The sequence below is a fragment of the Talpa europaea genome, assembly GCF_964194135.1.
Source record: "Talpa europaea genome assembly, chromosome: 10".
Taxonomy (NCBI): Eukaryota; Metazoa; Chordata; class Mammalia; order Eulipotyphla; family Talpidae; genus Talpa; species Talpa europaea.
In genome coordinates, this window is record NC_140077.1 from 9,296,880 (window position 1) to 9,322,132 (window position 25,253).

At 52.2% G+C, this 25,253-nt stretch overlaps 2 protein-coding genes across 3 annotated transcripts in view; both read left to right on the forward strand.

Moving 5' to 3' along the window:
* HSPA12A (heat shock protein family A (Hsp70) member 12A) overlaps positions 1-10,472 on the forward strand; it is a gene marked incomplete at both ends in the record, with an annotated part of 106,475 nt that extends 96,003 nt beyond the window's left edge. For both annotated transcript variants that reach the window (XM_084244635.1, XM_084244636.1), the window contains 6 exons: positions 1,577-1,748; positions 4,795-4,881; positions 5,456-5,560; positions 6,267-6,525; positions 8,658-8,761; positions 9,835-10,472. In XM_084244635.1, coding sequence (XP_084100761.1) covers positions 1,577-1,748; positions 4,795-4,881; positions 5,456-5,560; positions 6,267-6,525; positions 8,658-8,761; positions 9,835-10,472 — 1,365 coding nt within the window. The remainder of the gene's footprint in view (positions 1-1,576; positions 1,749-4,794; positions 4,882-5,455; positions 5,561-6,266; positions 6,526-8,657; positions 8,762-9,834) is intronic.
* Positions 10,473-16,518: 6,046 nt separating this feature from the next.
* On the forward strand, positions 16,519-20,946 carry SPMIP5 (sperm microtubule inner protein 5; the record flags this gene model as incomplete). The annotated part of the gene is made up of 3 exons (XM_084245625.1): positions 16,519-16,573; positions 18,840-19,058; positions 20,756-20,946. 3 exons carry the CDS (start codon positions 16,519-16,521, stop codon positions 20,944-20,946), a joined length of 465 nt encoding a protein of 154 aa, XP_084101751.1.
* Between the last annotated feature and the right edge of the window lie 4,307 nt (positions 20,947-25,253).

Here is a 25,253-nt window from a genome sequence, read left to right on the forward strand (position 1 = left end):
GGACGGGCCATTCGTTCCTGCAGCATCCACCCTCTGAGCGCCGTGTGCTACGAGGCAAGACTGCTACCTCAGAAGAACACTATCTTGCAGGCGACCAGACAAGTCTGCTTGCATCTGGGGTTGGAGGCAGAATCTGCAAAGCGCCGTGCTGAGGAGCTCTCTGCAGAGCCGTAGCAGGAGCTACCAGCTGGAGGCAGAACTAGCGATGCCAGAGAGAGCTCCTCTCTCCAGGTGACCCTAACCTAGGCAGAGACCCCCAATTCTCCCCCTGGCTGCCAGGCCCCAGGCTTGTGCTGGGAAGAGAGTGGGCTCACCCTGGAGCTAGGCCTGTCTCCGGCGCTGGCCTCTCCCGCCCAGAGACCACAGGTGGGTCTTGAGCCTCCGGCTACGCTGGTTCACACCCTGCTTCTTGTGTCCACCGCAGCTCTGGGACCCTCCTGGAGGGTGCAATCTGTGCAGAGCCAGCTTCCTCCTCTGCCTCGCCCCGCAGCTCCTACAGTGGCCTCCTTGGGAGTTTGTTGCTGGGGCCATGGCCTCTGCTTCTGGCTGAGGACAGTGAAAGTAGCTGGTTCAAGACAGGCCCAGGCTGTGTGGCTTTTCCTGGACATGGGATTCATCTGGCCGGTTGGACCTGACGGCAGCCTTGGAGCCACGCAGCCTTTGTCTTGCTACCTTCCCGCTGAGGGCCACCCTCCTCCAAGCCCACTCTGCATCCCCAGCTTTGAGAGAGTCTTAGGCTGTAGGCCCAGCTGGCTGCTGGCTGCTCACTTTCCTCCATCCTCACATCTGGGTGGGAGCTGGGCCTGGACAGGCCACGATGTGGGGAGCCAGTCCATCTGAGCTGCCCTTCTGAGTTTCTCCTGCTGGGGCCAGGACCAGGTTGGAGGCTTGTTTCCCCTGAGTGCATCACACATGGGCCCAGAGCCCACAGAATGGGCCATTCTTTGGGTCTGCAGCACTGTGACTAGAATGAGCCTGAAGCCATAGAGCAGGAGCATCTCTGCTGTTACAGGGTTGAAGGCTGCAAGTGAAATCACTGCCAGCTGCCCCCTCCCCACTTCGCCACCACAGTGGAAAGTGAGGGATCCTCTGGGGTTCTGGGAGGCGCTTTCTCCAGGGGGAGTCCCATCCAGCAAAGTCAGAGTGGCATCTGAGGGCTGGCCATGGCACTTCCTTGGCCACCAAAGTAAGCACTGCTGCCCCTTGCTCAGACTGCAGGCATATTGTAACTAGAAACAGACCCTCTGCCTCCCGCTGTTCTCGATGGTGGTCAAGGTTTAGGGGCCATTCCTTCTTCCTGCTCCTCAGTTTGGGCCAAGCAAGCCCTTAATGCAAGACCTCCCATGCCCCAGAGGGCTTTGCAGTTTCCAAAAGTGCTTATGTATTTCTTGGTCACTTGGGGTAGGGGCGCTTGGGTGCCTGACTTGGGGCCCAACCCCTGATCACCCTGACTTCAAGCTCTGCCGAGACCTGTGGATGGATTTTACTTGGGGAGTCAGCCCAAGGCATGGGGGGGGGGTCCTCTGAGTGGTCCTGCTCAGGGGCCCAGGTCCCAGCTGCCGCTTCTGTCTTGCAGGCGGGCCTGGCCTCCCCCGAGAACTCGGAGCAGCTCATCATTGCCCTGGAGCCTGAGGCCGCCTCCATCTACTGCCGGAAGCTGCGGCTGCACCAGATGATCGAGCTGAGCAGCAAGGCGGCGGTCAATGGGTACAGCTCCAGTGACACAGTAGGAGCTGGGTTTGCACAGGGTACCTCCGGCTCTCTCTTCCCCCTCCCTGCTCTCCCCACTCCCGCCCTGCATGTGTCTCTGCCTCAGGTTATCAAAAGGCACTGGGTGCTGCAATGTCGGCCTCCCGGAGAGGAAGGTGTAAGCCCCTCTGGGCTCAGCCCCACTGCCCAGGCCCTCCCAGGAACCCTGTAAACTCAGCCATGGTTTCCCTGATTCATCAGCCATCCAAGTGCCTTAGGAGGGGGGCGGGTGCTTCTCTTCAGGAACCTGAGGGCTGGGCCGCCCGAGAGCTGTTCTTGGCCTTGCCTTTTACTAGCTCTTCATCCTTCTTGTCTATTAACTGATTCTTAATCTAATCCCACTTGCCTGCTATTAATTCCTCCATTAAGACTGTTGATTTATTGTTGACTCACTCGCGGGGGCCGCGTGGTGTGTGATGAGCTCATTATGTGTCTTTGCCATGAAACGGGCAAGCGTTCCACCCTCCGATGGAAAGAGCTGGTTTTTTTTCCTGACCCTCGGCTGCTCGCACTAGGGGAAGCAGCCCGGGGAGGCCCAGGCGGGTATTTTAGGAGCTTTTCCTTTTTAACACTCAACTGGATGCAAGTTGGTCACAGTCTTGGGCCCAGGACTGTTTCCCTGGGATTTAAGACTCTGGGTCAATCTGGGGCCTTTGGGTTTGCAGACACCCGGGGTCAGGGTCATGGTCACAAGGGGAATAAGCAAGGGTGCAGCCCAGGAGCGCTGTGGGGAAGCTGGTTTGCCTCCATCCCGGGATCCAGCTCCCAGCTCCATTCCCAGAGGAGGGCCTCCATCCAGGGCACCCACCCCCTGTGCCCCTGCCCCGCATGCTGCCCCGGGAGGCAGGAGGGGGTGACTCCAGAGGCTGTGTCCTACAGCCTCCCTCTGTCCCGCAGCCAGGCCTGTCTGCTCGCCCCCAGGCACGGGGGCCACCCCCAGTACAGACACACATTCCACAGACATAAGGCCAGTCTCCCCCAGGCCTCTTGTCGTCCTTCCAGAGTGACTGCCCCAGAGGCCACTGTCCTGCAGTTTCAAGGACAAATGTGGAGTCTGTGAGGCTCAGCCACGAGATTGCGCCCACGTTCAATGTCCAAGGTTGCTGCTCAGCCTGCCGGGGCTGTGTTAACACCCCACATCTGACCCCCCTGGAATGAATGGGGTCAGGCGCCCCCTTTTTTTAGATTTATTTTATTTATTTTGCATACAAGAGCTGGGGTACAGGCCAGAGGTGTGGGGGGTGAGAGGATTCACCAGAAACAGAATGGGGAGTAGAACAGGAGGATTGTCTGAAATACACTGCTGAGGGGTGCAGCGGGCAAGTCAGGAGAGGTCTGCTGCGCCATGTGGGTCAGCTCCCTGGCCGGTCAGGGATCAAACTCGTGCTGCAGTGGCTGGTAATAGCTTGATAGCGCTGTCCTCAACCCTTGCGCCACCAGGGAGGTCCTCGGGTGCCCCTTTAAATCCCAGGTTTGCTTTTTTTAGCAATGCCTGTCTGCCTCCAGAGTACCCAGAGAGACAAGCTTGATGCCACTAAGTCAAGTGCACAAAGGTTCCGAATGCTCAGCCCACATGCTGTCTCCACCCCTGGTCACTGGCTCAGGGGAGCGACTGGGCTTTCTGTCCTCAGTGTTCCTGCTCAGCTGTTGAAACGGGAAACTCGCGTCAGAATTAGCGACCTGTGCTGCACTTCTCAATACTTCCTAAGGCAGCACTCAGGTTGAAGGGGATCTGCTTTGGGACACTGCCCCGCTGAGGAACCCTGTCTCTGGGTTCCTGGCCTTGAGCGTAGCCCGCATCCCGGAGTGCTCCCGCTCTGTCCCTCTGTGCCTTGGGACTCCGCAGTGGCCTGTGTGCTCAGCCAGGCAGGGTCTGTCTCAGCCTTATTTGACAGTTACACCGTCTCTCCCAGCAGGAAGGGAGACCTGGTGGAACAAAATCAGGAGAACCCCAAAGGCCCAAGTGCCCGAGACCCCAGGTCCTTCTCTGTCCTCATCGCTGCCCCGTGGACCCCGCAGAGGGTTTGCCATTGTATTTCACTCCAGAGGATTGAATGAGTAAAGGGTTTATTTTTCACCATCTGGGGCTTCATTTGCCTAAAAAAGTGGTAATTTTTTTTTTTTTTTGAGAGCTCAGAACATGCTTCATTAGCCGTGCATGGCCGTTTTTTAACTAATGGCCCAACCCCTGGAAGAGGTGGTGCCGGCTGCAGATGCGCCACCTTATGGCTGAAGCGCCACCTTGTGGCTAAAGAGCGCATTGACTTCAACTGGGCCAGGAAATGGCTCACGTCCCTTACCCAGGGTCCAGATCAGGAAAACATACCGCACATTCCTCGCTTCAGAGTTCCTGGAGGTGAAATTGTTTAACGGAGCACACTGCAGGCAGCTGGGCAGACAGTGTCCTCCCTGCAGCAGAGAAGCCAGGAAATGGGCCGATTTTATTTTATTTTTATTTATTTTTTTATTTTTTAAAGATTTGTTTATGCATACAAGAGCTGGGGTACAGGCCAGAGATGGGGGTGGGGGGAGGTGAGAGAATTCACCAGAGACAGAGTGGGGAACAGAACAGGCAGACTGACTGAAATACACTGCTGAGGGGAGCAGCGGGCGAGACAGGAGAGGTCTGCTGCACCATGTGGGTTGCTCCCTGGCCGGCCGGGGATCGAACTTGTGCTGCAGACGCTGTGGATTGCTTTCTAGTGCAGTGCTTAACCCCTTGTGCCACCAGGGAGGCCCTGGGCTGATTTTATTAAGCCCTGCCCCCCAAATGTCACCGGTACAAGGGAATCTCTCCGGGTGAGCTTTTCAGGGAGGGCACAGGACAGAACCACTCGCAGAGGCATAGATGAGGCTGGTGGAAATCACTCCCTCTGGAAGAGCTGGCTCCATAATCCCCAGTGTTATGTTGATGGAATCACTCTGATCATGTGTCACTAACTGTTCTATCCCTAAACCTCCTCATGCTATTGCCTCCACTGACTGCAGGTGACTGCCGCTTTTTCATGCTTTCTTACCCGTCATTTTCTTTCTGTCGGCCACTAGCTAAGGAACACATACGGCGTAATCGGCAGAGTCGGACCTTTTTGGTGGAGAATGTCATAGGAGAAATCTGGTCCGAGCTGGAGGAAGGTAGTGTCCTTGAATGTCCTTTGCCCTTGCTAGACGTGTGTGTGTGCTGCTGACAAAAGTGGATTCTTGTTTTTCCCTCTTACTTTTGGAAAAATATGCCAAATCAGTTGGTTTTAAAGACCACTGCCCCTGGGAGTGGGGAGAGCTCTTTTTGGAGCTGTGAGCATGCATGTTCTGATATCATGAGGACCAGATAGACAGGTAGGAACTGGAACGCCCCCGTTCTGGAGGAAGGCCTGTGTTCATCAGCAGACCATTTTATGGTGCAGTTAACTTGGCAGGGAGTTACCCATTTTTCCATGCTGGGTCTGCAGCAGCGTGTGACATGAGTGTTTTTGTCCTAATGATCACCCCTTTATCACCCCCTTATCATCCATGCTAACCACCACTGCTGGGCAGACCTCACTGCATCTCTTTAGTCTCCAGTAACTCACTGTGTGTTAATTAGCAAAATCACCGTACTAATGAGAGGTGTTGATGGCACTTGGCTGGGTTTACCAAGTCCCACCCACCAGCTCCTTTCAAGGCGGGATGGACAAGCCATCTATGTAAAGGATGACTGTTTTTGTCCCAGGTGACAAGTATGTGGTCGTGGACAGTGGCGGTGGCACCGTAGACCTGACAGTGCATCAGATACGGTTACCAGAGGGACACCTTAAAGAACTGTATAAAGCAACAGGTGAGCCCCTGCAGGACTGTCTCCTTCCAGATTTCCCAGCATTTCATTCTCTCAAGGCCAGCAGCACGTGGGTCACACCACACACTGCTGCCTGTGTTAAACTGGAGAGCAAAATGCAATGCAATGTTGTTGAAAACATAAGCCACTGTAACTTGGGTTTGGGCATAAAATGATGAGCCTGGTTCAGATCCTGACCAAGGGATTCTGTCTTGGAAGTTCTGCAGGGATGCGACTGTTAGGTGATGTGACTGATGTGATGCCAGCTAGGATTTAGGGCTGTGGGTAAGCGGCCCACAGAGGTCCCGGGTCACCTGGGCTTGGGTTGAAGTGGCCAAAGCAGCAGCTCTTTCCTTGGTGGAGGCAGCACTGAGGAGGAGATCATAGGGGCTGGTGACACCTACTGGCTATCTAAACCCCGTCCTTGGATTTCATGGGCAGGAAAACCATATGATGTCTCTAGTGCATTGGGTACTGATTTATTTAAAATAGAATTGATTTTAAAGATGATTTCTATAGCAAAAGTTTCTCCACGTGGAATTAGAACCTCAGGGTTTTAAAGTGCTAGTGCAAGTCAGCCTGCGAAGCGAGTCTAAGTCGGAGCTGTTTTGTGACTCAGGGGCACAGAGCAGGTGGTTCCCCAGACCTCGGGCTCAGCATGTGACGGTTTGTGTTAACACAGTGGGCTCCCATTTTGTTCTCCACTCAGGTGGCCCCTACGGATCCCTAGGAGTAGACTATGAATTTGAAAAGCTCCTGTGTAAAATATTTGGAGAGGATTTTATCGAACAATTCAAAATCAAGCGTCCGGCAGCCTGGGTCGACTTAATGATTGCCTTTGAGTCACGTAAAAGGGCCGCTGCCCCCGACCGCACTAACCCGCTGAACATCACTCTCCCCTTCTCCTTCATCGACTACTACAAGAAGTTCCGCGGGCACAGCGTGGAACACGCCTTGAGGAAAAGCAAGTGAGTGGGGCTCGCCTTGGGCTCAGGACCTTCCAGGGGGAGGCGGGTGCTTGTGATGGGAGGAGGAACGGATGGAATGTGGTCTCTGGGTTCTAATCCTGCACACTTGCTGCGTGACTTTGGGTGAGTGACCCAACCTCTCTGTTCTTCAATTTTTTTCATCTGGAAAGTAGGCATGATAATTCCACTTACCTCAAAGGGTTGTTGTGAGGCTGGAATGAATTCCTATATGGTAGGTGCTTGGCAAAGCCTGGGGCTTGGCAGGTATTGACTAAGTGTTACCTGAAGAACATAAACTTGATGAAATCAGGGTGCGGGGGGGTTGTCCATTCTTTGTCCTACAGAGTTTCCTCTGTCAGGGTTTGGCTCACTGCAGGCCGTGGAGTGGGTTCCTCTGCCCCCTGGCAGTTTTACAAACTGGCAGATTGAGGCTCAGTCAGGCTCAAGTACGAGTTTGTGGCCAGTCTCCTTCCTGGATGGCCGCCCGCCCCCCCCCTTTGTCACATCCGGGGACTCGAGAGCTTCGCTAGTGGATTCCTTGGGGGTGTCAGTGCCAGATGGTCATAGCCCAGGTCCTTCCTTCCAGGGGTGGCCAGTGGCGACCTCCTTAGCCCATCACTCCTTCCACTGTTGCTCAACCTCGTCCACCAGGAGAAACTTCTCTCCTCAAATGCTTCATGGCTCAGTGCATAGTTCATGCAGCAGACAAGAGACATGCTTGACTTTCTCTCCAGTTTTAAGGCTTTTTAAAGCTTGAGTTGCATTCCTAGCGTTCTCCGAAGTACTGATTTTTTTTTTTTTGCTGGGGGGCACATTAAGAAGTCATAGATTTTAGCCTCCTCGGTGTAGTTTAAAATCGGGCAGTTTTATCTCTGCGGCTGCTCACATTGTCCCATCTGGGCCAGAAGGAGCCTTTTCGTGTTGGCTCCAGAGTCCGCTGCCGTGACATTCGTGGTCTCTGACAGTCTTTGCCTTCTGGGATGTGAAGATGTTCCTGGGCATCTTGTACGTTCCTACCCAAGGTCTGGACTTGGCTGTTTCTCTAAGAAGGCCTGGTTTCTTCACTGGGAGACGAGCAGATTTGATTCAGGGTCTTCTTGCCTTTGTGGCAGGGCCTGACTCAGCTGATGCACTCTCCTCCACAGAGGACACCTGCTCTTCCTGGGGCGGCCAGCTCCCCGACTGGGGAGAAGGGTGCAGCCAGTCATGGGATCGCTCCACACCCACGTGTCCTTTGGCCTAGGCCATGGAAAGAATTCCCAGCTGGAAGACCTGGCAGCAACTTGCGTGTGAGGGCGGGAAGCAGCTGGTGTGCCCTTTGCTCGGGGTCAGAGATCCCATTCACTTGGCCCCTCTGAATGTGAGAACAGGCGGGGTAACTTGATAATAGAAGAGGCACACTCTCCAGTAAACAGCCCTGCCTTTGCTTAGTGCTGGGGAGTGTCCAGTGTTTCCCCAGACATGGTGTCATACCTGTGTTCACAGCAGCCCCTGTGAGGGGTCAGGAAGTGGTAGTGCCCTTGATTTCCAGGCGAGAAGCCTGGGGCTCAGAAACAACATAGGCCAACTTGCCCCAAGTCCCACAGCTCCTGGTGGGAGAGGCCAGGCTGGGGCCCCGCAGGGTCTGCTCCACCCCCACTTGGGCATGCTGCTCCGTGGCAGAGACAGTGAGTGCATCCGTAGGATTAGGCTGGTCCTGTCCTGGGGCAGGTGGCTGCAGGGCCGAGGGGGATGCGCCTGAGCTCGCAGGTGTGTCACTTCATGTGGAAGTACAGTGGACATATCACCTGAGCCTCTCATGGACTCAAATCCATCTACTACTGGATTCCAGATGTGGTTATCGGAGAAAGAGGGGGGTCCCTTGAGTTAGCCTGGTCTGCGTCAGCTTTGGGCTCCCACTATCCTGGGGAACACTGGCCACAGACCTGAGCAAAGAGAAATGGAAGAGGTTATGCCTGAGCTTCTGAGTGTCCAGGGGTCTGGGTCCTGGAACTTCAGGGTATTTATTTCCAGGGACTTCCAAACCCACCCTGCCTGAGATGAGCCGCTGTTCTGCCACGGCCGTGCCCTGCAGGCCAGCCTGGGTACGGGTTATACATTCCTGCTTGTTTCTCTGTGCCACGCCCCTGCAGTGTGGACTTCGTGAAGTGGTCTTCGCAAGGGATGTTAAGAATGAGCCCAGACGCCATGAACGCGCTTTTCAAGCCGACCATCGACAGCATCATTGAGCATCTCCGTAAGTAGCAGGCAGACGCAGCCACCGGGTGAGGCCCAGGCAGAAAGGGGGCTGACTTCCCCAGCATCACCAACCAGTCTGTGTGAAGTCGGCAGGAAGGCCGGGCCGGGAGTCCTGGGTACAGAAGCCCCAAACCCCAGTTCTGCGCTCTGATCCCTTCCCGCAGGTACCACGGAGCAGCCTGTCTTCACCTGGGCTTTCGATTTGGCCTCAAAATCAGAGCGCTAAAGCAGTGTTAGCCTCCAGCGACGGGCCCGAGGGGATGTACAGGCGCTGCTTTTGTGGGATAAGTTAGGAGTTGTGACCCTCGCTGGGAGTGAGCCAGGGAAAGATCTCCCACAAGCGGGCCCTGCCTCTAGGGCTGCCTCAGCAGCCTCCCCTGCACACACACACTCACTGGGACCATCATCAGTATCCAGGCCTCCCTCCACTTCCTGCTCCTCATCTTCCCAATCACAACCCCTGGCAGGGGTAGGGGATGTTTATGAAAACCAAGGAGTAATATTTACGCCCGCCTTCCTGAACAAGCTCCTGTGTGGTGAGCATACACTTAGGCCTAATGGGTGACACGTGTTCATCACCATCTTGCTGGCAACATGAATATCCATCCAGCTTTGGTTTTTCATTCCTGAACCTTTTTTTTTTTTTTAAGATTTATTTATATGTACAAGAACTGGGGTGTAGGCCAGAGGTGGAAGAGGTGAGAGGATTCACCAGAGACAGAGTGGGGCACAGAACAGGCAGACTGACTGAAATACACTGCTGAGGGGAGCAGCGGTCAAGACAGGAGAGGTCTGCTGCGCCATGTGGGTAGCTCTCTGGCCAGCTGGGGATTGAACTCATGCTGTAGTGGCTGGCAGTGGCTTGATAGCGCTGTCTTTAACCCCTGAACCGCCAGGAGACCCCCATTCCTGAATGTATTGGGGTGCAAACCCCTTTCTTTAAAAGCCCAGATCTACAAAAATTCCTTCCAGCAAGCTTAGTCTAGCCTGCTCGCCCAAGGGGCTAGACTAAGTCCCCCTCGTCTGCTGGCTCTTGGCCACAGGACATTGTCCCGTGCTCCTCTCTTGCAGGCGACCTTTTCCAGAAGCCCGAGGTGTCCACCGTCAAGTTCCTCTTCCTGGTGGGCGGCTTTGCCGAGGCGCCGCTCCTGCAGCAGGCGGTGCAGACGGCCTTCGGGGACAAGTGCCGCATCATCATCCCCCAGGATGTGGGCCTCACCATCCTCAAGGGGGCCGTCCTCTTCGGCCTGGACCCCGCCGTTATCAAGGTGCGCCGGTCCCCACTGACCTACGGGGTGGGCGTGCTCAACCGCTACGTGGAGGGCAAGCACCCACCCGAGAAGCTGCTGGTGAAGGACGGCACGCGCTGGTGCACCGACGTGTTCGACAAGTTCATCTCTGCAGACCAGTCCGTGGCCCTGGGCGAGCTGGTCAAGCGCAGCTACACCCCAGCCAAGCCGTCCCAGCTGGTCATCGTCATCAACATCTACAGCGCCGAGCACGACGACGTGAGCTTCATCACCGACCCCGGGGTCAAGAAGTGCGGCACGCTCCGCCTAGATCTCACTGGCACCGGGGGTCCCAACGTGCCCGCCCGGAGGGAGATCCAGACCCTCATGCAGTTCGGGGACACCGAGATCAAGGCCACGGCCGTGGATATAGCCACCTCGAAGAGTGTCAAGGTTGGGATTGATTTCTTAAATTACTAACTGATCCTCCCCACTGCTGCCCCCTTGGACTCAGCTCACCTGCATCTGCTGACCTCAACCCTGACTGTTCTTCCCTGGCCTTGCCCCTGCCATCACCCCCTGAATTTCAGCAGGGAGGATGAGAACCACCAGGGACGGAAATAACGCAGGATTTTTGAGGGCACGCTGGAGTCAGAAAAATTGTGGGGAATTAAGGATGAGGTCTGGGAATACGAAAGCAGCTAGAAAGGATTCTAGAAAGGGATTCTAGAAAAGCAGCTAATTTCATAGGTGGAACCCAGGAGGGAATCAGTCCATTTCCCCAGCAGGGACGGAGCTGGCTTTGAACAGATCTGTTGGTAGAATTGAGAGGGCCCGACAGCTATCTTTCTCAATTCAAAATGAGATTTTTGAGCCAGGAGAGTCTTCATCTCTTTGAGACTTTGCTTTTTCCATTTTTTGAATGGCAGTCAATCTAAGATGCCGCCCATCTGCAGTCATTTCTTTTCCCCATCATGTGATTCAAAGTGGTGATTCAGAAGGAACTTGGAGCATTTTTTAGCTGCTGGGAGAAGACTGCCTACACGGGGCACTATTTTAGGTTCTCATCATTTAAATGCCAAATCGGTTCAGGGAAGACTCACCCGGCCTCTGAGGGTTAGGATGTGGCGTGGGGAGGGCAGATGCCTCAGCTGTTCAGCAGGAAAAAACTCACTTCAATGGAAATAAAGAGCCTCTGGCAGATTCCACATTATATGCCAAGATAGAATTCTCAGAATGTCAACTCCTGATTTCTGAATTCGTAAGTGATTCGGGTTCATCTCAGTAAGAGTCTATGAGAAAATGAGCTTGCAGTTTGCCTTGTTCACGTCACCAAGCTCAGGAGTGGAACAGCCCTGACCTTGAAAGTTGTACCTGTTTTACATTAGCTCCCTCCTGCCTCCTCACACGCATTTCCTTAGGAGTTTTCGCTATTTATTCCCACATTTTGAGAGGACTACATTGGTGACACGTGGGCAGAGAATCTTCCATTTTTAAAGTCTGTCCAAAAGGAATTTGTAGACGTTTCCTTGATGAATTAAACCAAGGCTTTTGAAAGCAAATATTCGAGGGTCCACCTGCCTGAGAGCTCGCTTGCTCTGGTTGGAACTGGTTCCTGGAAACTTCCCCTTTTACAAACTGAAGTCAAGTTTTGGAGAGGGGATTCATAATCCTCGGGAACTGTGGTTTATTGAAATTTGAAAACCCCTCACCTGAGGTTTTGTGGGAGGGTGAGCATGAGCAGCGCCTGCACCCTGGGGGGAAGGGTTTCTCTGTACAGGGCAGCGCTGATCCATTTTTGCTCACTCATTCCAGCTGGGCCTCCACCTGGCTTGAGAATGGTGCCTTTAGCCTCACAGGAAGGGCCTGGGGAGGAAAAACAAGGGAAAGAAAGGCACCCCAAGAACAGGCTGCCTGAGGAACCAACTGGTGGGTCTGTGATAGGTCCTTCCTTCTGCACTGTGCAAAGTCCATCTTCCCCAGCATTGAGGAACCGAGTAAGGAAAGATCAAGAATCTCAGTCAGGCAGTCTGATCTGTTCAAAGCTGTTTCCCACCTGCTAGAATTCATTCCAATGGAAATCACTGGAGGCATGCATAATGAATGGAGGATAAGTAAGACTTGAGAAGCAAGTTGGAGCCACCGACTCATTCTCATAGCCAATATGCAGATTTTAACTAGCATTTCCGATTTCATTTTAACATGTCTTGTCTTTCATATCACCTGCTGCAGAATCCCCTGCTAGAATAAGAATTCCCTGCTAGAATATGAAACTTCAACCAGCCACAGAAGCAGAGAAAGCTAGTCACCTAACTGAGTAGCAGGGTTTTGTATCCAGGCCTGAAGGTGGGTTTGCAAGGGTTCTCTCGCTGCCTGCTCTGCTTCCAGCTAAATGTGATGGGTCTTTCTTTGGTGTTGCCAGCCATACTCTACAAAATAAGACTTTTCCATTAGTTATAAGTAATATAATTTTATGTACATACATTAGAGGATTGTACAGATTATTTCTATAATGTGCTTCTCTTGTTTAAAAAAAAAAAACAAAAATGCTCTTTGAATTTTGTTGGTGATATTGCTGCCTTTAATTTTCCATGGTTTCATGTAATTGTGTTTACCAGTCATTGATTTTTACCGATTCTAAGTTATGGGTTATGTTTGCAAGACCAAGCAATAGATGGAGGTGCCTGAGATCGAATACGCTGTGTGGATGGACCACCTGGATCATCAGCTTCATCAGAACTTTCTCCACCACACCTGTCCCCAAAGTTCACAGTTTATATTTAAAGGAGCATAATAATGTATGGACACTCCTGTCCAGTCTTAGGTGGCCGAACTTTCTGGTTCTAGAAGCAGTGTGACAGAAAAACCTACAAAAACTCTTTGCAACATTGCCTCCTCTCCTTGTGGGGCCAAGTGGGCTCTGAAGGCAAGTGTGGTCCACTGTGTCATGTTTTCAGGGTACCAGGGTCAAAGGAAGGCATCAAGGGGTGCGCATCCAGCCTTTCCACTGGTTTAAGTGTGTGATGTTGCCAAGTCCCTGTTTCAGGCTAGCGTCAGGCCGTTCCCACTTTGCATTCAGGATGTCTCCTTGCCTATTTCTCTTGAATGAGCTGGTGGACTCTGCAGTGTTGGCAAAGATGATTGAGGGGGAGGTAATAATGTTACTGGACTTTCTTCTGGCCCCAGAGATGCAGCCCCAATAATCAAACTCCTTCAAAGGGAACCCCAAATCCATCCCTCTTCCCTCCTGTCCCCACTGAAATATTCTAGAATAAGAGCCCTGGATAAGTACACTTGGACACATTTCTAATCTTAGCAAGTTTCTCCAAGGCCTGTTATCTTGACCCATTACTCAAGTGTCCCTGGCATGTTATCTGTCGTCCATGTTTCCTGGAGGCAGATCTGTCAAAGGATTTCCTTTGCCCTTCTGTACACAGCAGGCATTAATAAATGCTGGATGACAGACACGTTACTGACAGACGAGATAAGAAAGAGGAGGAGCGAAACGGATGTTTTTCTGCAGAGTGATGGCTAAGATGAGTCCAGATTACAGAGCCTGCCTTACCCTTAGAATGTTATTTAGATCAAGTTTAGCTTTTAGAGTCCAGGTCTGGTTAATTGCCAGGTAGCAAAGAATCGCATGCACCAATATCAACAGGAGTCAAAATGCATTATTAATTCAAGATCGAATTTCACATGGTAGAGATGAAGTTGCTGTGATTAAGCTGCATATTCATGCTGGGAAATGACTCACGTGAATGACTGGTATAATTGTCGGCCATAACGTCACATCTCTCATCTGCTTGGAATATGGAATATGTTCTCAACGATCAGCCGTTGAGGTGTTGTTCACTACAAGATAAATTCAAACTTCGCTGAACTTTGCAGCAATTCACAACTTGACAACAAGATCGTATTTGCAAACTCTGTCTTCAAAAATGTCTAATAAAGCAAAACTTTGGATCTCATGTGACTTAGACTGATTTTTTTTGGGGGGGGGCACTCTACATTTGTAAATGGAATTGTCCACACATCATCACCAACTCTGCACCCCACCTCCAGTGGAGATTGACTTTCAGGCCTTTTGCTAAGTGTCGTGGTGTGATTAACGGCCATTTTGACCAGACTTGGCCCCTTTGTTTGCTGGGAACCAAGGCTTCATCCAACTGCCCACAAGCCAATTTCCCACCAAACTAGAAGAAAGCTGCCTTGCCAGAAAAAAGGCAGGTATTCCGGGGTGGCCACTGTTGTTAAATACTAGAGTTGGGAGGAGTGCCTTGTCCTCTGGTCTCTAGCGGGCAGGCCAAAGTGATGACCTCTAGAGCCTTGGGTTTATTCCAAGACCGTGTCCTGGGTGGCCTTCCAGAGCTGGTTCTAGAAAGTTCTAGATAGTCTGAGGTAGGGGTATCCTTCCTACCTGGGTAGTTGCATCAGCTTTTGCGGGAAGTTTAATTCCCAGGAGGGTGTGTGTGAGTGGGGGTGGGAGGGCGGGCGGGAGGTATATGGGGAAGCAGTGCCTCCTGCAGTTCCTCTTTGCAGGAAGCAGCTGGACCAGCAGCAGCTGAAGGCACTCAGTCCCTCTGTCTGGGTCACACAGTGGGTGTCTCAGTGGCTTCAATCCAAGGAGGTCTCAGCTCCTATAAACTAAGGATGCTTAGAAAGCAGGGTGGCTCCAACACCAGCCCTGCCCCCTGAGTACCCCGCCCCTCTTCTGCCCAATTCTTAGTCCAGGCCATCTGTAGTCCTGCCTTTGCTGCCTGACAGAAGAAAAGGGGAGGTGAGAGAAGGTCAAGGGAAGTGTTTTGGGGTGGCTGCCATGGACACAAGGTCTCTCCTTCCACCCCCAGCCCCGCAATCCCTCACCACTCACTCAGGCACCAGCTAGGCACCAAGGAAGGACATCCAGGCCGGGACCCAGTGCCTGCATCAGTAAAAGGAGGCTTTGACCTAGGTCCCTGCCCATACCCCTCTCCCCACTTCCAAACCCCTGAGGTGCTCCAGGCTGGGGGAGACAGAGTATCCAGGATTGAGAACAGTTTCTGAGACCAAATATTTGTTTGGCAAATCCCTGGATTTCACGCAGCCCCCAGAGTCACTGCAGGTCCCAACTTCCTCCCCATGCGCAGGGCGGTTCTGGCAGGACTCAGGGGTGAGCGGCGAGGAAGCACAGAGGGCTAAGCCGGGGGGGCTGGGCCTGGGGGGATGCCCGACCCCGCCCTTTGCCCCTCCCCCCACCCCCGCGGGGTGAGCTCACAAAGGCCAAGAAGCCCCCAGAGCGGGTCAGACAGGGGCAGCCCCCCACCTTCCAGGCTGGCAGCGAGCCCCAAGATCCCCAAACCCCGCGGGCCTTGGTGAGCGAAGTGGGAGGGGAGAGAGAGATGAGAGCGGCCGGGAGGGGCCCGTCGGGCTCTCTGAGCCCCCCCCCCGCCCTCACCACCCCCCCCCCCCCCCCCCCCCCGCCCCAGCTCTCTGGCTCCGGGGCGCTGTCCCCTCCCGGCAGGGCTCAGCCCCCCCCCCCCCCCCCCGCCCGCACCCGCTCCGCCCCTCCCTCCCTACACGCTTTTGGGCAACGTAATCCTCAGAATTTAGGGGTCCCGGTCATGCCCTCTGGGACTTGGGAACCGTCAAGGAAATTTCTTCACCTCCCTGTGCCTTATTATATCATCTGTAAGTGGGGACTGGACAGGAACTACCCTTAGGGCAGCTGTGAGGATTCGCATGAAAGCAGCCGCGCCCTCAGCCATGTCTGCCCAGCAAGTGCTCTGTGGAGCTGTTTTCACAATTCCCAAAGAGTCGCCTGCCCTACCCCAAGGGCACACATTCCGGCTCCTCACTGTTAAGCAGTGAGCTGCCTGGGCAGGGCAGCACCAGCAGAGCCAGATGGAGAAGCTGATCCCTCTGGAAGGACCATCCTGAAGACGAAAGGGGTCTGCTTGGGAGACAGAACAGCACCCACATAAATTGATGCTACCCTGCCACCGCCCACCCCCAACACTGGAATCCCAGCCCAAACTCAGGCTGATTCTCTGTTGTAATGCGCTGCCTTGTGCTTTGTAACATCCGGAATGGGGGTTGGGGTGCTTCTACTCACCAGATGCCAGTAGCACCCTGTCCCCCACCTGTCCCCAAGTTGTGATAACCCCGAATGTCTCCAGACCTGGCCAGATATACCAAGGGTGGTAGGAGGGCAGCAAATCACCACTGTCCCTGAGCCCTGAGGCTCTTGAGGTGAGGGTGGATGTTAGGAAGTCCCCAAGGAAGGGGAGATGCTGGCGGGTGGGGTCTATTGCATGCCTGTTGTCCAAGTTCATGTCAAAGGTCAAGGCCCCTTGGCATCAGGGCTGGTTTTCCAGGGAAGCAGCTACCTCTGCTGGCTGGTGTCAGGTGGCAGTGCTGCCTCTCCATCCCACCTTGGGCAGGTTATTCTCCTTGGGCACGTCTCAAGCGCACGTGCTGAGTTCTCCAGGCAGGGCCATTTGATGAGATGATTTCATTCCCTCTTCCCTTAGTAACAGAGAGTGAAGTCATGAAGTCTTCCAAGACCTTCATGAGAAACCCGCCCATCGCACCTGGCTACAGTGGTAAGTGCAGCGTGTCCTGCAGAGGTGGCTGGTAGGAGAATCATGGTCCTGGACACCGCCCCTGCCTTTGCTCACTGTCCGAGTCTGTCCAGCCAACGTGGCCAGAGCCGGTGCTGTAGCTTTTAGGACAAACCGTGAGGGTGTTCCTCTGCTACCCCTGGTAGCTGGATTCCGATGAATGGAGTCACGACTTAGGCCAGATCTCCAGGACATGGCATGCGGGACTCGCTTACTGTGTGTTGAATGAATGTAGACCTTGTGAGACACCACGCTGTGGGTACGGACACAGTGAGAAAGCGGAGGCCCTGTCCTTCTGCCTTCGGGTTTTCTCAAGCCACACAAGAGCTGCTCCTTTCTTTGTTCCCTAAAGGGAAGGTGACCAAGTGCCCTGGTTTGCCTGAAACAGTCCCAGTTTCAGTGGTGAAAGTCCGGTGTCCCAGGAGATCCCTCAGTTCTTGGCAAACCAGGACACTTGGCCCGTACAGCCCCTCCACGTGCTCCTCCGGCTCCTCCTCAGGCTTCTGGGCTTCTGAGAACTTGCTAAGTCACGTTCCTGTGAGTGACAAGCCAGTGGGCCCCACAGCCCGCTGCTCTCACAGACGGGAGTCCTCAGGAGCGTGAGCCCGTGGAGAGGCCACAGCTAACCAGCCCCACCCTGGTCCTACGGTTTGGTGAAGGGAACAGGCTTCGGGTTCTCACAGCTAAGCTTCCAGCCTCTGCTGGGCTGTGGCCCAGTGATTATAAGTAGAAAGTTTTATATAAAATGGGTGTTACATAAAACAGTTTCCTAGGGCTTCCATTGAAAACGTGCTGTTCTCTCACCATTCTAGAGGTTAAAAGTCTGAAGCCAAGGGGTGGCCAAGGCCAGGCTCTCTCTGAGGCTTTGGGGAGCATCTTTCCTGGCTTCCAGTCTCGGCCCCCACTTCACATGACGGCACGTGGCTTCTGCCTGTGTCTTTTCCTGTGGTCTCATATCTCCGTTTCCCTTCTCTTGTGCGGACCCTGGGTATTCCCCATAGGGCCCCCCGTTTATCCTCTTACGTCTAGATCCTTGATTACGTCAGCAAAGACCCTGTTTTCAGATGGTCGTGTTCACAGTTACCAGGGTTCGGACTTGGATGGATGCGTCCATTTGGGGGCCACATCTAGCCCACTCAGGGTCATGGTAGAGTCCTTCTAAGACTGGTGTGAGGCTGAAAGGGGCCTGCATACAGTCCTGCTGAAATCGTTTCGGCCCCTAGCAAACCTCGGCCAAGGTAGCGTGTTTGCCTCTGGGTGTGCCTAGAGACAGTCATATAGAGTCTTTGCAGATCAAATCAGCCCCAAGAGAGGAGAAACCACTGGGGCAGAACCCCCGAGTTCCTAGGTCTCCCCCACACCAGGAGGGCGTCTTCATTGCCCCAGCACCGGGGAGATTGGGTGGTGGGTGAATGACTCCAAAACCACCAAGATGAGTCTAGCAATTAGATTCTTCCAGAAACACTTCTTGCATATTGCGGGGACAGGGTGGGAGTTCTGCCTTCAACTCTGAAGCCAGGTTTTCTTGGCAGAGGGACAATGGCAACAATTTTGGGCTTTGACAACAAGAGCTGTTTATTGTTTATTTGGCAGCTTAACACAAAGTTCTAAACCAGTTTTTCCTCAATTTGTTCTTTTAAAAAATGGCTTGTTTTATTGTGACAACATGATAGTACTTAGGATTCAGCATCCAGTTTCAATACATAGTTGTGTTTTACCCACACTAATTGTAATGATTAAATGTTATTTTGTCGGAAATGGTGAAAATTGTGCTGGGGTGGGTCTCGCAGATAATGAATTTACCTTTTCGGGTAATAGGTCTCTGCTTTTAATAAGCCCGCAATTTCCTGATGGCCCGACAAGAAAGACCCCAAATTGCATTTGGGAAGTGTCAAGGAAAATGGGCTTTCTCTTTAAAAAGATGAATAATTTCAATTACTCCTTAGACTATCATTTTGGTCCATTAAATGCTCTCCCCGTTTGCCGTTCTGACTGACGTGGGGGCTTTGCTGTCAAAGAATATTACTGTCATCGCCTTTGTTGAAACGGGCCGTCCCTCCGCAGCTCCAAGGTCACTCTGGGGGCCTTGGGAGGACCTGCCATGGTGAAAACAACAGCATTGCTGTATGAATGACCTTTGGAAAAGTGAGTGTTGGGGAAGGAAGGCATCGGAGCTGGTGGCTGGGCTCCTGGGGACCTGGGGCGGGTTCTGCATCCCTCGCTGAGGCTGCGACTCTGGTTCTCACAGGCTTCATACCGTACCTCAGCTGCCAGGGGGCCACCGATGAGAACGACATGTCGCGCTGCCTGCAAGTCTTCCAGGAGAAAACGCAGCGGTATAAAGACCAGCAGGAGGAGTTCTGCTGCTCGGTGGCCACAGCCCCGAAGCTGAAGCCCCTGTGCTGCGAGGAGGCGGTTCTGCGGACCCTGCACCAGTACTACCGGCAGTACCACCCCTTGAGCCTGGGTACCAGCTCCTCCACCAGTCCCCCTTCACCCCTGGGGCCCACGGCTGGGCCTGGCAGCCTCCCTGAGCTGCCATGGAATCCCGCGCAACCCCAGATCCCCAGGCAGCCGTGCAAAGTGGAAGGACTTAGTTTCTTAAAAAAAAGAATCTTTTGGGGGGGCAGAAAAGGGGTGATGGGCACTAAAAGCCCTGTGGGTGAGTCACAGCAAACTCCAGACACCCACTTTGGTCAGTGGGGACCGTTTTCAGTTGCTTCCTCTGTGCGGGCACGGTAATTTCATTCCCCACCCAGCAACCCCATGAGGTCAGAGATGGAGAAGGCAGGAGAAAGGAGGCTTCCAGAGGTGGGGAAGCCAGCTGTTCCCAGGGCCTGTTGCACAGGCAGCAGTTTTGCACTGAATGACAACCACAGTGACAATGAAACAAACCCCAGGGCCTGTCTTTCTCTCCCAGCATCTCGCTCTCAAGGCTGCTCCTAGTTCCGAAATTATATTGTATGTTAATCACAACAATGATTTGACTTCCATCATTTTTAAGGTCTGAAGTCCCATAGGAAATGGGATGGATTGATTCCTTTATTAGTAGTAGTAGGGGACTTTTCAAGAACGTGCTAGCTCATGTTTGCTCTGCTTCAACGCGTTACAAGCCATTACCAAGAACACCTGCCTAAGAGCTTGGGCTATAGCCTGGCTCTGCAGTTCTTTGCTGTGTGACTTCAGGCAGGTTGCGTTCCCTCTCTGGGCGCCATTTTCTTCATCCAGGATGGGGAAGGCTTGGCTAGATGCTGCCGGGGGTACCTTCCAGCTCTGAGGTTCTGGGATTTAGTGGCCTAATTTGATTCTCACAACAACTAGAAGAGGCGGTAGTCTTTTATCTCACAAACATGAACTCGTTCCAGATCAGCCAGCTGTCAGAATCTTTCTCAACCTGCAGTCCGTTTCTCAGTGTCTGTTCTCCCAACTTGATGCTTCTGGATTCCATTATGGGATTCATCGGTGTGATGTCTGAGGCTTTTATTTGTCTGTCTGTCCCACCACCATTCCTTGTATCTCCCCAGCCCTTTCTTCCTTACCCCCCTCCCCTTAACTTCAGAAATTTCACTTTATTTATTAATATCTGCTAGTGTTTCTAAGTGTTTACTTTGTCAGATCATCTGCGTGGTGAATGTCCAATATTTGCCTTTGTCATTCTGAGTTGCTTTGCTCGTTACACCAATTCCCTCAAATGTCTTCCATGTTGCTGTAAATGGCAGCTTTTCATTTTATGGGTGAATAGTCCTCCATAGTGTGGACAGACCAGCTCTTCTTGATCCAGTCTTCTGTCGATGGACATGAAATTTTTTAATTAATCTGAGGAAGGAGGCTTTGTTTAAGAGTGAAGGCACAGGAATTAGACAGATGCAGGCTCGAATCCTGGTCTTACCAATTTCTTGCTACGTGACCTTGGCTGGGTCACTCAACCTCTGTGAAGTCTCAGTGTCCCCCTCCACAAAGTGGCAGTAGTTACAGCATCATTATCTTATGGTTTGTGAGAATGTGAAATGAGAGACTATGGGTGACTGGGCATCCCTGCCAAGGTACCCGGCACACAGGAGCAACCCTCCAGGGTAACCTAGTGACCTGGGTGCCCCCTAACTTGGGAGCACTGCCCACTTGTGACTTTTCAAAGCTTTTAGGAAGCCTTGTGTCTCATTTCAGAAAGCAAACACATCAAGAAGCCGCTGCAGGAGCCCCCGATCCCTGGCTGGGCTGGCTACCTGCCCAGAGCCAGGGTCACTGAGCTGGGCTGTGCCACACGCTACTCTGTCATGGCCAGAAACTGCTACAAGGACTTTCTGAATCTCATGGAGAAGGCCAAAAGAGCACCCCTAAAGCCCTACGAGGAGTGAGTCTGACTCGGGTGTGACTGCTGGTGGCAAGCAGCAGGGAAGAGCGGATATTGGGTCAAGGGAAGCAGGTGCCCCCGGGCCAGCGCTAGGCCTGTTTTTGTGTCTGATTTGTTGTACAGAAGCGATCTGGTTTGTAATTGCAGCCACTCTCTGCATCCTTCCTGTGCCCCACATCCTCCGGAAGCCCTGCCAGTGGTCTTGGCTGATTTTCAGGCCCAGGCTAAGAGAGACAATCAACAGGGATACCTGTCCTGGCAGTAACCTTAGGCCCAGGGATGCTGCAGGGAGGGGGACAGGGGAAGGCAGGTGACTGCACTGGGTGGCTATGGGCCTCATTTTTCCCTCCCTTAAAACAGGGTTGTCATCTACAGGATAAGTTGCAAGGATTGGAAACATGTTGTGCTCCCGCGAGACCTACATAGCTTCCATGTCTCCTTAATTTTATTGGGAATTAAAGGAGTAACTCCCTGACTTTTCTTTTTCAGAATATATGGAGTTAGGGCCACACAGCCTCCTCCTGCTTCTTCTCCAAATGTCTTGCAGCACGAGGGGCTGTCACCCAAATATCTGGATTTCTCTGCCCCAGGTAAAGGAGGACTTTCCTACCTACTATTTTTCAAAAGGGCAGTGACATAGTTGCAATGGTCTCTCTGCTTAACTGTGCCGCCAGCATGCAGCTAACTCTTGGACTTGTTTCTCTACCAGGTAGTGGCTGTTCTGCCCTTGGAAGACCCTTGAGGGAGGAGCCCTGTCCTCTGGTAAACTGCAGCTCCACTCACAGGCCAACGTTGTCACGGAATGGGAAGTTTTATCTAGAGCCACTGTGCTCAGCAAATTATGCAGAAGGCCAGGAAAATGGTGTCTCCCTCCAGGAGAGGTGTGCTGTAAGCTCTCCATTCTTACATGAGAATCAGCCCCTCGTTCATGCCCCCACAGGGGCACTAGGGGAGTTTTGTAACGTCTGAATCCTTTTAACTGCTGCATGCACCCTGACCTGTTGGCAATAGTGTGTTATAAAAGATAAAGACCTTCCACTATCGTGTGGGAATAAAGAGGATCCCTCTCAATGAAGCTTTTTGTGGATTTTTTCCGGGTTTTGCTGTCTTTGAGAAGAGCCAGGGTGGGGCACCTCTCTTCTCACTTCCTAAGGTGACCCTGTGCACCTGGACCAGGCACCTATGGAAGCTCCATACCAGCCCTCTAGCCAGTTGATCCCTAACACACTGGCTACCCCACTCTTGTCTCTAACCGGCATGCTCCCTGACCTCGCTCTGCAGCTCTGGGCACCAGAAAAAATATCAAATGCAATTGCTGGAACAAGCAAGATCATTGGCATTCTAAAGCTCAAAGACTGCTGTAGCGGCGGGAAGGCCACAGAGCAGGATCTCTATGATCCTAAGCAGACACGTAAAGGAGGGAGAGTCCTGGAGCCCTCGGTGGCTTTTTCAGGCTTTTATTGGGATTTTACCAGGTAAAAGGCAGGCAGTGGGGCTGGAGGCTGGAGGACTCCCCCTGGGCCCGGCCCTCCTGCCTGCCCTGCACCCAGTCACCTCACTGTGATAGTGGAGAAAACACAAAAGGCCTAAAAAGGCCACTGAGGGCCCCAGGACTCTCCTTTAATCCATCTGCTCGGATCATAGAGATCCTGCACCGTGCTTGTCCTGCCGCTGCAACTGCAAAGGATGCACCAAGCTAGTCCTGGAATTTTCCTTACAGCTGGGATTTTTACCTGGCCTCCCCGCACCTGGGTTGAAATCAGGAGACTTGAGAATTTTGAAAGAAGAAAAGTGATGTCTTTGTTTTCTTCTATTTATAAATGTAGTCAACAGACCATTTCCAGAACTGCCCCCTTAGTCAGACAGAAATCACAGATGTTTACGTAGTGTATGGCACTGGTGGCAAAGAGATTAAAATGAGGTTCATGTTGCTGACTATTTTATAATTGTGGTAGTGTTAACAGGGCAACCCCACAGGAAAATGGGATGGTCTGGGTGTGAGTCGTCACCTGCACACTTTAAAAAACTCAGAACAAAACCCAAGGGCAGGCAGACATTGAAAAGCTGACAAAAGGTTTATTTACAAGTGTAGGCTAGGGTAAAAAGTATCAGGCTTTTCTGCCCTCCCGCCATTAGGATAGATGTGGGAACCCTGCGGTCCTGAATGCATGCCTGACGGCGGGCACCTGAAGTGGGGACACCTGGGCTGAGAGACTGAGTTTATAAGGGCGGCGTCACGGGGACGCCAGCAGAAGCTGAGAACAAACAGAAGCAGAGAAGCAGAAGCAGAACCACAAGAGAGAACCCAGAGAGAAGGCTGGAGAGCCCAGATAGAGTGAAGACTTGCTGGGGACTAGGAGGCCTGCCTGCTGGGACCCCTGCCTGCTGTGTACCCGGTAAATCCCAACAAAAGCCTGAAAAGCCACTGAGGGCTCCATGACTCCTCCTTTACCCCGTCTGCATGGGATCATAGAAAACCTCCCCTGTGGCCCATTCCTGCCCCTACAACAAGGGAAATGAAAAGGTGGGGCGCACAGACAGTGAGCGATATGGAGATTACTTGGTTAATAAATACATCCTGCTGGAAACACTGCCTGAGCTGGGACCCAGGGTATAAGCTGAAGGCAGACAAAACCAGACCCCTTCCAGCCCACATGTCCTCCCTTTTCTCCCAAGCTCAGCTCTTAACTCAACCCTTCGTTTGCAGAAATGCCCCTCAAGAAGTCAAGGGTCATGGCAGGTCCACGGCATGCTGGGAGCTGTAGTCCCAGTTGCCTGGGATCTCTCTGGCATGGGAGTGGAGTATGCCAGTGCCATATACCCCCAAAACATTAGTGGGTGGAGTTCATTCAGGGCATCCTGTTTCCCCAACAACTGTACTTAGAGCTACTGTGCCTGCCCTCAAACCAACTCTCATTCAACATAAGTAAACACTGTTAAGGCTATTTCACATTTTTTAAAATAGCTTGATAATATCTCACTACATTCATTTCCTTTGTAATATCATCTGTTTTACTTAATGCATTATCCTGAGAAGAGGCTTGCAGGCTGTCCCTGACCTGGAAACAGGCAAGAATCTTATCCAGGAAAATAACCGTGGATGTGTGTGTGTGTGTGTGTGTGTGTGTGTGTGTGTGTGTGTATAGGGCATATATATATATATATATATATATATAGCGATTATCCTAACACAACGCTACATCTCATTATTAAAATAATAGTGTGATAAAAAATATTCTTGTGGAAAAATAGTTGTGATACTGTGCAAACTGTAAACAAACATAAAACAAGCCACAGCTGATGGTGGTTATTTGGCTGATGGTGCTCAAAAGACTGGGACAGAGCGCGGTGGATAGTCAGAATAATTTTCCAGCTTTCTTAAACCCTGGGAGAGACTCCATGGTCCTAGAAGGGAAACCAGGAGAGGGGCAGCTCCCTCAACTGTTGGGGGGCCCAGGGGGGGTACAGGGGGAGGGGTCTGCCTGCTGCATTTCTGCTGGACCCTCAGAAATGAGTGACATGGAAACTACGTAAGCCTGATCTCCTTCCCAGACCCACAGAGTTTGTAGTCCACTGGTCCGGGCTCAAGGTTATTGAGGTCCTTGCCTGTGAAATTAAGGGGTGCCGGGAGCGAATGGCATCTTACAACTGCCTAAGCTTGATCCCACCAACAGGATCACATCCTGCATCAATATTTATCACTGACTAATTCATTTGGCATCAACCTTTATAAAATGGCTTGAACTCTGAAACACAAACAAAAACAACAGCAACCCCATGACAGAGGTAACAAAATTGAATAAAGGCAATTAAGAAAATTGTTTAATAGTATCTAATTCTTCTACAACTTCATGATTAAGATCACCAAGTTCAATGTGCAAATCTGTAACCCCTTTTGTTAAAGCAGTTCCGCATGGTAATTCTTTTCCTTAATCTTTATCTTTTCTGTTTCTCTGTAGCCTATAATTTCTAAAGCGTTGCCTGTCGGGGCGGGGAGGTAGAGAGGTGATTTTACTGCACAGCAAATTATCATTATTAGCACAAGCTGCATCCGTAATGAGCTCATTCTTGCCACTAAAAACAATTCCATTACCTGATAAGACAAAATTCCCTGGGTCTGGAAATGCCTAAGTACCAGAGGGTAAGGATTTGTATGTTTTCTTATGACAACAGGGCCTTTTGTCAGGAGAGTTTGACTTCCGTGGCAATTAAAGTGCTCCTTGGGGGTCACTTCTTTCTTTCTCTGTGGGACAACTGATAGTTCCATGAGACAGGATGCTGGGAGGGGTGTTCCAGCTCCCCACTCACTCC